Below are 12,670 nucleotides of genomic sequence, written 5' to 3' on the forward strand. Positions count from 1 at the left end.
ATGAAATAAAGTAGTTGAGTTATTCCTAAAATGATCATTGAATCACAAATCTGAGTTGTATCCATAGGTTGTATCATTAAAACATTTAGAAATAAGCCTTGTTATGTCTGCATGTGTTGATAACGTGTTACAACTCTACAAGCGTCATATAGCTATTGACTTGTGAAGGTTTTTATAAAAAGCATTCATTCAAGCATTGTCATCACCTTGTACGGATGTGTCGCCTGAATGCAAGGGATTAATTATGTTCCCCAGCTTTCTCATTCTTTATGCACACTTAATAGAATCATTTCAAAATAAAATAGCACATTACTGCAGGAAATATTTGAAGACATTAACAAGTACCCGAAATTGATGAATAGTGTTGTTTTTAAGATGAATTCATTATTAAGTATAACATTAGATAAAAGAACCATACTGAATCATCTGAAAAAGACAAACAAAGCTTCTGGTCATGAAAATGTGATATTCTGTGTGTCAATCCAAACAGCTGAACAGGTTAACTAACAGAACCGTTTCATCCCCCCCTGTCACACTGTTACTCTGGTCACTGTGACACTTCTCCTGTGAGATACAACAGCCTACAGGGCGAGTCTTTGTTAAGTCTTAGTATGAAAAGCAGCGTGGTTAAGTAGATGGATCCCTCCCGGCCACTAAAAGGGAGCTAATGGTGCAGACCTAAAAGCTTTACCCAGCCTCAGACCGCCTGATTGTCCTTGGAGTCCCAAAATGCTGGAGTGTGTGGTTTGATATTGTCTCCATCTGTGCGTGTGTCTGTGTGTTCATTAAACAGAGAGGAACAACTACAAACATTAAACGACAAACAATAAGAGACTTTAGATAGTATACACTGCATGAATAAATACACTTGCATAAGTGTTTGCGTGTGTGTATGGTGCTTTACAGTGAAGGGCTTATGATTGTGTGTGTATTTGTGTGGGCAGAGCGGCGGCTACACAGCTGCTGAAAAACAAACAGCTCCCCATTTGGGCTGAAAGCTTTACTCCACCTTCCACAGGCCTCATTAAGAGTGGACCACTATCTGATCATTCCCAGCATCAAAGTAGCACGCTATTGAATGCAGAATCAATAACTTATTTTTTAATTTCATTGGCAAAACAATACTTATAATAATATTTTCTAAGTGGATAAAGTGGAAAGAAGTGGGCAGTTTTCTATGATTGTCCTATTTCTTTATTATATTTCTTGTTGAATTAGGCAGATGTTTGGCCTTTCAGCGCTTTAGACTGTTTACTTACAGATGTTGTTAGCGTTTACTTGAATCTGTTGTTATATCTTTCTGGTTGTTAACTTAAAATATCTAAGCTTGTTGTTTCATTTGTTTGAAAGTGATGTGGCCTTAAATAAAGTGTTACCTCACAGTCAAACAGCATTGCTCTGACATCCTAAACAAGTTATCATGCAGTTATCTAAAAGGTGTTCTGTCGATGTCACATTAACAAGAGCTTCCACGGGCATTGTAGTTCTAGACCGTGATCTGTTTTAAATAGAGCCAAGAACACGACACACCTGATGCGAAATCAAGACAAATTAAGGGTGAAGCTACGGTCAAACAAAAGGACATGTTGAGTAAAGGAAATCAATACATCAAAGGTGCAACCTTTAAAAGCACAAGTTACCATGTCTGCATTGCGGCCTGATTTGGTCTATGCAATTGAATTTGGTGCATTGGCAACATTTTAGCTTGAAATGTTCATGCTAATCAAAAGGAGAAAAAGAGAGAGAGAGAGAAAGACCATCCCTCTTTCAGAGAGCATCATTACAAGTGCACATTACTCAATGCTGCCCTCTAGTGGCCAAAAAGAATCGATGCAGTCCTTGTTTTATTTCAATCACATGAATAATAAAGAACATTGGTATTGTGAAAAAACACAATTTGAGGAATGTGTAGTCTACCCTACTGCTGTAAATATCTAGAACATGTATGCAGTAGCATCAAATGCCCGTTTTTGCTGCTTAAAAAAAGCATTGTTGAATGAATGAACTGGTAGGCTACTCTGGAATTAACAGGAAGTTAAACAGAGTGTTGTTAACTTATTGTGCTTGTACTTTTTATCAATCAATAATGCTGCTTTTACGTTTACACACTAGGTGTGTTAACTTCCATCCTGAGAAGAGTGTCCTTTTCTTAAAAATAATGTGTTGACTGTCCTTTATTGTTGACTCACAGGATGGCGGAAAGCCCTCCACAAATTGGTCCATGTTCTTAAACTGTTTTGTCATCTTTAAACAGCAAGCGAGTATGATACCATGGCACAGCCCTTACTCAGACCTGTTTAAAGAAAAGGTGGCTGGCAGCATGAATATTGTATGTGCTTATGTGCTTATCTGCGAATAATATGTTATTAAATGTATAAAGGCCAGGCACCAGGTAGCATCTTAGAGGGACGCTGATACCCTTTTTTCCCCGGCTTGTTTTTCCTCTTCCTCTTTTCTTCTCTTGTTCCAGAGTATTCTCACTAAGTAAACAACAAATAAGGAAGGTGTTGTAAATTGTAACCATTAAAAGTCTCCCCTCCGATGGTCTTTAAGGTTAAGTTTCTGTCCCTCTCCTAGGTGAACTTAACATTCCTGTTCCCAAAATGCCAGTGCTAAATGCAGTTCATGGGAACCATAAGCTGAATTGTAAACATAATTCACAATGTATGGATCTGCCAGCTCACTGGTTGCCATGGTTTTCGCCGAGCGCCTCATCGACTTTTACGACAGAAGGTCACAGGAAAAATATGCTTTCAACTTTTTTTAAACGTGTGCTTAATACAAATAAATAGATTGCAAATGTTGCTTTTTTCAAATGTTTTGTTGCAGCAAAAAGTACAAATGTAAAATATATATTATGATTTTGTATGTAATTCAGATTTGATGTAATTACATTTTTTATTTCAGAACTGAAAAGTGAAAGCTTGCAGTGGAAAATATTTCAGTCTTTCTCAAGACAGGAGAAATAATTTGTGAGAGTTAGGGCCGAGGATATAAACAACTCCTTTGAAATGGAATATCTGCACAATCATAAAGAGCATGTACGTCACACTGCACTTCAACACAACATGTGAACTGAGTAAAAGGGACCAAAATGGTGTTGGGTAAATAATGCTTAATGTAACACACGTGGTGTTTTAAGTGTGACGCCCTGAAGGCTCTTAACCTGCGTCACTTTCTTTACAAATTGGACTTTCTATGTGGTTGACTGACAAACACTCTAGTTTTACAACCATTTCCACACACACACCAGGAAGCAGCGGTTGAACTTGCGACGGCCAGCGACGCAAACCATCTGGAAGATATTTCCATGCCAACATGTAGAAATTGGCTATGGAGGTCTGGCAAATATTTTAAATAAACATTACTTTTATTTGAAAGAAGCACTTACAAATCTTAAATATGACAGTAATATGAGATTTTTTATATTTATTTAGGTCAAGTCAAATCCAGTGATTGTCGTTGATCTTTATTTAAACATTAGACCAAATGTCCAAAATGAAGCTGCGATCTGATCCTCCTTCCAGGATAAAGTATTTGTTTTTCATCTCTCCAGTCAGACCTCCCTGGGTTTGTTCTGTGTTTGGTGTTCTCTATGCACTGCTAAAAATAATACCTATAAACATGTGGCCATAAATTTGAATATTTGTGTTTGTTTTGGTAAGAGTTCTCCCCGAAGTGGCAGCCATGTGTTCATTTCTTCAACCGAGAAGAAGTTCAAACAAACATCACCATGGCTGCAAACTGTGACAAAAGCTGTGAGCGATCAACAGGGTGTAAGAGAAGGTAAGAGGAACTGAGGAGTTTAGCCTGAGACCATTGGTACCAATAAGTATTTGAAGAATACTTCCCTTATTCTAACTTTGTTAAATGTTTCCACAGACGATACAGCACAATATCTGTATCTGAGGTAACTGGGAGACAGAAAGGAGAGCTTTAATAATGATCATAGAGTAATATCATTCAAAAAAGTCTAACGCAACACCTTTGAATTGTATGAAGAAACCCATTTACGAATCTGCAATAAGAAAATATGACCCATATTATAATACGGGTATACCATTATTTTCCTTTTTTTAAACAGTTCATGGCTAAAGTGTCGAAAACTGTACTGTTCTTCCTACATAGATCAAAATATGCACAGATAAGTTGTTCATGCATAGTGAAAATAAAAAAGCAAGACATTTGAAATAAAGTACAAAAATAACCATCTTAACAGAGATAAAAATGCAATCCAACAGCACCACAAACTAATATATGATTCTCCAATAGTTCCCAAAGAAAGCCTGCTCTTCTAGACACACACTTTCCATCAGATCTGTCTGTTCTAACAGAGCATAAAGCCATTGACATCCTCATAAAATGCAGATTTTCCATATTGCATAATCGACTGCCACCCACCACAAAACACATCTGCCGTCCCGGTGTCTGTCTCAGCTCATGTATCGTGGCATTCAGCAAATAAACCCTGAGTGAGAGATTTGCGGTGGCCTCCCAAGCTGTTAAACCCACTGCCTGACTGCAAGTTGAAAATAAGGGGAGCACTCAATTTCATCACTGAATATGTGGAGAATGCATTGTAAAATGATGATGTGAATGATAGAAATTAAGGTAAAGAGATGACTAGCAGGGAGAAATAGGAAGGACCAGCTCCTTTTTTCTAAATATCTAAACTCTCTCTGAACCCAACCACAGCCTGAAATAAACTCCCAGTGAAATACAAACTGTCTCCTTGCAGCTCCAACATCAGCAATGTCTCACTGGTTGAATATCCCATTAACGTGACATTTCCATTTTGTGTCTAGCACAACCGGGTCAGATCAACAGTGATTACAATTCCTTTCAGTAGATATCATATGTTTTTAAGTAATGACTAGAAGCCAATGTGTAATGATCTGCAAAAAGATAATATTTTGAATAAAGGAAACGTTATTATAGCCATCTGGAATTATTCAAGCTATTTGTCTGTGTTTCCATTTAAAGCCCACAGATCAAATACACTCCAACTCCTGATGCTTAAACTGATTCACTTCACATGTGGTTCTGCAGAATTCACAGTGCAGAGGATGTGTCAGAATTTAGAACCAGATCTCCTATAGAAGTTAAGCCTTTTTGCCAAATTTGCACTATATTTCATAACTGTTTAGTTGCAAATATGACTTGTCGCAGATGCTTTCCTGTACTGAATGTTGCTGTTTTGCACTGCAGAATGTCAAAGCTGAGTGACTTCAGTAGTCTAACTTTTGTTTGAATACAATTGGATTGTCATCAGTTCAGTGATAAACTACACTAGAGATCTCAGACAGTGTTGCTTGATGGCCAAGAGTACCTGGCTGTTTTGAATCGATACGATACGATACGATATACTTTATTGTCCCCGTAAGGAAATTCGTTCTGGGCTCCGTCCAGCAGTTCCGCATACATGTACATAATATACAAACATAGTGGACATTTAAGAGACATACACATATCATCAATCATACACCGTTTGAACAAACACAATACACGCAGACGCACATACTGACAATGGCGACCTATTGCACAACCCTCATGGCCAACATTTAAAAAAAAGTACATTTCATTACATTTGACTTCGACTACATTTCACTTCCTGTCAATGTTAAGAAGTTTAACGGACATTGGTAGGAATGAGTGCTTATAGCGATTCAGCCTGCTCTTGGGAACCCTGAATCTTCTACCAGAAGGTAGGAGCTGGAATTCTGGGTGGAGTATGTGGGTGGGATCAGACACTATTTTGTTTGCCTGTCTGATAATGGACTGCTCATATATGTTTTGGAGAGATGGGTGTTTTTTAACCCCCATAATTTTCATAGCCGTCTGTACCAGGCGAGCGATCTGTGACTTTGACTGCACTGTCAAGTTACCGTACCAAGCAGTGATACCATACCTAATGATGCTCTCCAACACTGCATGATAAAACAGTAACATGAACTTCTGGTCGACTCCGAAAGCCCGGAGTCGACGCAGAAAGTACAATCGCTGTTGAAGTCTAGAGCACAGACCTTGAACATGCGCCTTCCAGCTGAGTGTATTATCTAGATGGACACCAAGGTACTTATAGGAGCTGACCTGAGTTATGGGTTCATTGTGGATAACCACCGGGCTAAGGTCACCCACTGCCTTTGGGCCCCACACCATCTCCTCAGTCTTCTTCACATTCAGCACTAGATGGCTAGAATCACACCACTGCACAAATCTCAAATGATAACTTAATAAATCATTAATATCAATCTTTCACATCTATGTTTCACTTGATCTGAGTTCATTTGCTCCTGTGTGTTATTGTACTCGCAGGGATTGAATCATGAATGGATTCTCACGGTGCTGGTATAAACTGGAAATTACTAACCAAGTTTTCTTCACTGTATTGAATTCATCAATAATGGCCCAAAATGTATTTGTTGTCTCAAAATATGTGTAAAAGATCAGAATATTGTCAACATAATGTCAGAAGAAGAAAATGTGCACCACATCATGTCAACTTTTTTAAAAATTATTTTCTCTCAATAAATTCCTATGTGTCAAAAGAAGATGTCATAAAGCACCACACAGCCTGTAGGCCACATGTTACTGTATGATGTGTTGCTAAAACATTGCTGATGTTGGACTGTCAGTGTAAACTGAGCGGATCATGGTGAGCTCTCAGTGGTGGCGTTGAATGTGTGGCCTGCCCGCTTGGCAAAGATCTGGATGCCCTACAGCAGAGTCAGACAACAGCTAGCTTTTACTGTGTGATCTGTCTTTGTTTAGCAAAGACGGTGTCCATCCTCAATTTAAAGTGGTACTGAAACGTTTCGTACCACTGGAGGATGAAGGGTATCTAGTGAGTAAACAAACTGCGAGTGGGATATTAACACCAGCTGGAACGTTTCGGTTTGTTCATCTTTCTATATCTGCCTCCTCCATCTTTCTGAGTTTGAGGCCAGCAGCCTGGTTTCCTCACTTTCCTCCATCTTTTTCCACCTGCTTGTTTACTTCCATATGTTCCTCTCAACAGTTGAAATATTTCACAGATACTATGAATGTGCGTATGCAGACTTCCCACGTCATTCCTGGAGGATGTCCCATTTTGCCACACTGTGCCAAGCTGTCATACAGTAAATAAGTCGATAGTGTTATGTTATCCAGGTAGTATTTATTGGAAACATTTAAGGCTGTTGGCAAATGTTTACAACAAATACAAAATAAAAACCTAGGTTGGAGTCTGCATACAGAACTATTCTTTTAAAATGTGATATTATTCAGCTTCTATTGGCAAACTGTTTGAAAATCACTTGGTTTGTGCCAAAATGTGGACATAAACAGTATACAACTGCCCACATCATGAAATATAAATATCTAAAGAGTACAGTACTTAGTAGTAAAAAAAAAACATGTGACCATTCATTCATAATGCTCCGAAGTCTAATCTTATACACAACTATAAGGTTAACACAGGAACCTTAAACAGTGTTTTATATGAAACACTTAAATCCAAAGATGTTTGACTTATTTGTCTAGTGCAGTAAATAAATGCTGCATTGATTTTGGGTCATAACATGATGGAAAAAGTTCTCAACTAAAAACAGCAGTATTTTTTATTAGAATATTTATATAACATACAATATCCAGAAACTATTGAAAAATAAAGCTTTTTATAATCATAAATCAAAAATAATCCCCTTGTTTGAGTTTAATCAATGTATCATTAGTAATTTCTCATGCAAACATGCTAGAAAATGCTGTTTTTAGCTTCTGAAATGTGGAAATGTCCTATTTTCTCTTTTGTACTGAAAGAAAACACATTCGAATATATCACCTTGTGATTTGTTCATGTTTAGCTATTTTTATTTCACATTTACACTTTATAGATAAGATGTTACTAAAATGTTATTGGCAAGTTAATCAAAAAAGAAAATAACCATCAGTTGCATGTCTACACTCACTATACAGCTCACCCCAACTCTCTTGGGGTAAAATCTTACACACACACAGGTAGTTTCAGCTTCACCCCCAAGTCCAGCCGTGTTCCTCTGCTCTGAAGAAACCATAACATCTCAGACCAGATGTGTTGAGCGCAGTGTCAGCCCTCCCACTGATCCAAGCTACGGATGATCCAAAGTTTCCACTGTGTGGCTATTTTAGGAAGCCGTAACAATCGTACAGGGAATAAGATGGTTTTCCACTGTGACCTATGTAGGGTTCTGCAAGAGAGGTCAAAAGGTCACCACCCACTGTCAGTGGGACCAAAGTAAGAGAGCCTCAAAACCTTATTAAATGAACATCCTGGAGTGCAAAGGAAATCCCCAATAAGGTTACTTCAATCGTAAATGGTAAAGTGCGCATAGGAAAATTAGATCTACTGATTAACAAATGTACTTATACTTAATTTACAATGATAACGTAAACATTTAATAAGCCTACCATGTAAAGTATATATTACGTTTGTTTGTAGATTATTTGATTAACCTCGTTGTGTTTCCTCTCTGACAGGATCTCACAATAAAATGTGAGTCTCGCCGCCCTCCAGCACTCTGGGTGATCTCTCCGACATTCCTTCCTGTTTGTTGTCATGGTGCCAGCAGGACAGTTCCTCTATATAAGACCCTCCTCTCCCAAGACTGAGCCAGAACGACAAAGAGATCACAACCTTCTGCTACAGCACAGCCAGAGAGGAGGGAAGATTCAACCCTGAACCAAAGGACTCAATCTTAAAACAACTTAATACTTATTAGACTGCAGATATTTTTGATCCTGCTCTACTCACCAAGAAGATGACCAATCTCTCAGAGAAAGCTCTTTTTGTCTTCTTTACGGCACAGGTAGGCATTGCAGCACTCACTGAGTGATTTTATATATGTATATATATAGCGTTTTTATATTCTATCAGAAGATACTCTTGGTGTGAAGAGGTTTAAAATAATGAAAATATTTTTTAAACAAATTATTTTTTCTGTGTAGACTGAATTATTTTTCACACAAAAATGTCTTTAAGATATCAAGACAAAGTTACTTCTTTATTTATTTTTTTTGCCATCGAGTGCACTTATATCATGATATCCTTAATTTTCTCGAGTGATGAATTGGAAAAAGGTTGTTTTAGCAACTTTTTTAACCAACAGTTCAACTTAGTCACTGAGAAAGCAACTGACATCAAAGTTTACTATAGTCATTATGTGCCTTTCTGCAAATGCCACCTTTTTTTCACAAGAGTAAAAAAACAAATATCCCAACAAAAAATAGGATGGCAACACATTTGTGTATGTAATATGTAATCCCGATTGTCAAGAGCAAGTCATTTTGGTTGGACAAGAAAAAACATCATTCAACAACATGTAAAACCCTAATTAATTTTCTTTCCTATCAAGGTGTTCACACTGGTCTGGTCCCAGACGTGTCCTCGAAGGTGCCAGTGCCCTAAGGAGCCCCCCATGTGCCCCCCCGGAGTGCCTTTGATCCTGGACGACTGCGTCTGCTGCCTGGTGTGTGCCCGTCAGAGAGGGCAGCTCTGCTCTGACATGAATCCTTGTGACACACGCAAAGGTCTGCAGTGTGACTACAGCACAGACGTCCACAAGAGAACCGGTACCTGTGCTGGTGAGTGAGCAATTACATTCCCTCACATTACACATTACATAATGTAAGTAAAAACGTGGTTACTGACTTTTGCCTATTGTGTCTCTTCCCTCCAGCTAATAAAGGAGAGGTCTGTGTTTTGGATGGTTCTGTCTATCAGAACGGCCAGACCTTCTTCCCCAGCTGTAAATACCAGTGTTTTTGCCATGATGGGCAGATCGCCTGTGTGCCACGCTGCAATTTGGACGTGATGTTGTCTGGGCCGGACTGCCCAATGCCACGCAGGGTCCAGGTGCCCGGAGAGTGCTGCGAGAAGTGGGTGTGCGAGCCCCAGGTTGAAGCCAGTGCCCTGGGAGGCTTCGCAATGGCCGGTGAGTAAACTGTAGCGTGAGATGGGATGAGACTGAGCAAACAGACCGTATGTACAGATAGATCCATACAGTCCCCTATGCCTTTCTAGACGTTAGTGTCACTGCAGTGTGAGACAAAAGGTTTAAAGGTTATGTACATTTCTATGACCTGATCAGGGTAAGGGAGCAGGAACTAAGCAAGGAAGGAAAGAGAAAAATAAGTGAATGCTTAGAAAAGAGGCAGAAACACAGAGGAAAGAGAAAGTGTTGTTGCTTAAGTCTGGAATGTGAAGCAGAAATGTGATCCTCCTGCAACCAGTTGAATACAATCAAGGATCTTTAAGTGTTTCATATTTTTGAATTTGTTGCTGGTTGCTTTAAAGTTTTCAACCATACAAACTACTTCATGAATGTCCTATTCTTGCTTCTCAGCCTTTCGTCAGGAGGACACAGTAAGCTTTGACGGTTTTGACCCCAGTCTGAACTGCATTGAGCAGACCACAGAGTGGGGGGCCTGCTCTCAAACCTGCAGCATGGGGGTGTCCACCAGGGTCACCAATAAGAACAGTCGGTGTGAGATGGTGAAACAGAGCCGGCTGTGTATGATCAGACCATGTGACGACCAGCAGGACCAGACCCAGCTGACACCTATTGCGCCAAAGGTATTTTTGGTTTGTTTTTTCATGCCATGACTTTATATTATATATTATATTAGACAGCAGTGGAAGGAGACATAAGCTTTTTGTTTGGACTCACCTCTTTCTTTTACCCCATGCAGAGAGGCAGTAAGTGTCAGAGGATGGTGAGGAGCGACAAAGCCGTCCACCTCTCCTATAAGAACTGCACCAGCGTCCAGGCCTACAAGCCTCGCTACTGTGGCACCTGCACAGACGCCCGCTGCTGCACCCCCCACAGAACCAAGACCGCCCTGGTGGAGTTCCAGTGTGCCAACCGTAAAACCAGCAGGAGACCGGTCATGGTGGTCCTGACCTGTGCCTGCCACAGCCACTGCCCCCGAGACAACGCTGTGTGGCAGCATACAGAGCTGGGATACAGCGGCTATCGCTCATAAATGTCCCTCTTGAACAATATTCTGTTTAAAACATGAGTTGTGTTAACTCTAACATTTTAGGTTAAAACAAAACTTTCTGTGAAATATCCAGAAATTAAGATTGTATCTGCTTATTATGGTCATAAACATACTTCCTGTTTTGTGGTGAGAGCTCAAGATCTCCGTTCCTGGAGAAAGGATTTAGTTGTGTAGCATAAGTGTTATCTTCACTATTGTAAGCTAAAAGCAAAGCACTTAAAGCTTGTGATGAAATTATGCTCTCCATAGATCAGGGGGAGTACTACCAACCATTGACAAAAGACTACGGTTGGATTTGAATAGTTTTAGGCACACTTACTTACTTAGAGGAGACAGCCTCTATTCGAGAGGTAAGATAGTATGAAGTTGTTCAGTTACAGGGTAGTGCAGACGTTGGGAGTGTCCTGACTGTTTGACTGAGAGTCAGGTCGGCCAATCAGGAAACTTCTTTTTTTGACAAAGAGCCTGAAACCACAGTGACACTTTGACACTTTAATCTAAAATATATCCATAGTATAATTACTGGTATCCCATTACTTTTACATACGAAAAACAAGGAAGAAAGAGGAGAAAATAAATTATTTTAAAGTAAGCTGTTACCTTTTACCGGCACTGCCATCTTTCAACTATGGGACACATTTTTGAAATAACTTGACTGTGTGCTTTTACTTAGTCCACACCAAGGGTTCAACCTATGAAAGAGAGGTCACTGCAGTGACTTTGTGTCATTTTTAACATTTGCCTGAAATCTTACCCCATTGGTAAATGTAATGGTTATGGTCTATGCTCAGTAAATGCAAAAGTATGTTATTTAGGTTAAAAATAGTTTTTGTTAAAAGTATGAACATGAACAACAGCTGTTTTTTTTTATGTCAAAGGTTTTGTAAATACTTGCTGTATAGCTTGTTTGACTGAGTGTGTATCAAATACACAGCTTTAATCAGTAACAATGTAAACATGAATTGTATATATTGGAACGTGGTATTGTTTTTTTACTACTTGAACTATGCTTCGTACTGCTTGTTGCTGTATATGTCTGAATAATAATGATGAAAAACTCAACATTTGACAATAAATGTGTATATTTTGTATCTATTTTTTCATTATGTTTTTTATATTCAACAGTATAAACCATTCTTTCATGGATGCAATGAATTAGGCTAATGAAGTAGATAGGGATTTGTGTTTAAATAATAAGAATAAATTGGTTGGATAAGGTAAATAACTACTTAAGATTTTAAAAGGGTACGATTGAAGAAAGCAGGGAAACATGCATTATAAATGAATAGGACTCACATAAATAAATCAATTGGGATGTAGTATTTATGTATAAACGTTGAAATGGGATTTCTCCCACTACTTGCGTCTCATGTTGTTTGATTTTGTTGTTTATTATTGCGCTAAAAATACACACTGTTAGTTTATAAATGGTACCAAATGGTTATTTGGGGTTTCTTGTTAGTAAAATGTACGTGTCAACCAACACTAACAATATGGCAGCTCTACATTTATCAACACTGGAGGTTTACCCCCTCTTATAAAATTAAAACTATGAAGGCACACAGAGACAACAAGTAATAAGTAAAAAAAAAAGAATGACTGTATTTGCCCAAGGATTCAGATACGCTCCAAATGTTATATGTTCTTCCTCGGC

The 12,670-nt window shown here is 38.8% G+C and overlaps 1 protein-coding gene across 1 annotated transcript; it reads left to right on the top strand.

The window, feature by feature from the left end:
• Positions 1 to 8,633: 8,633 nt before the first annotated feature.
• On the top strand, positions 8,634 to 12,105 carry LOC117541454 (CCN family member 3-like). The gene is made up of 5 exons (XM_034208617.1): positions 8,634 to 8,822; positions 9,369 to 9,597; positions 9,693 to 9,947; positions 10,359 to 10,588; positions 10,705 to 12,105. Exons 1-5 carry the CDS (start codon positions 8,775 to 8,777, stop codon positions 10,996 to 10,998), a joined length of 1,056 nt encoding a protein of 351 aa, XP_034064508.1. The 5' UTR covers positions 8,634 to 8,774; the 3' UTR covers positions 10,999 to 12,105.
• The last annotated feature ends 565 nt before the right edge of the window (positions 12,106 to 12,670 follow it).

Source organism: Gymnodraco acuticeps, unplaced genomic scaffold (genome assembly GCF_902827175.1).
Source record: "Gymnodraco acuticeps unplaced genomic scaffold, fGymAcu1.1, whole genome shotgun sequence".
Classification (NCBI taxonomy): domain Eukaryota; kingdom Metazoa; phylum Chordata; class Actinopteri; order Perciformes; family Bathydraconidae; genus Gymnodraco; species Gymnodraco acuticeps.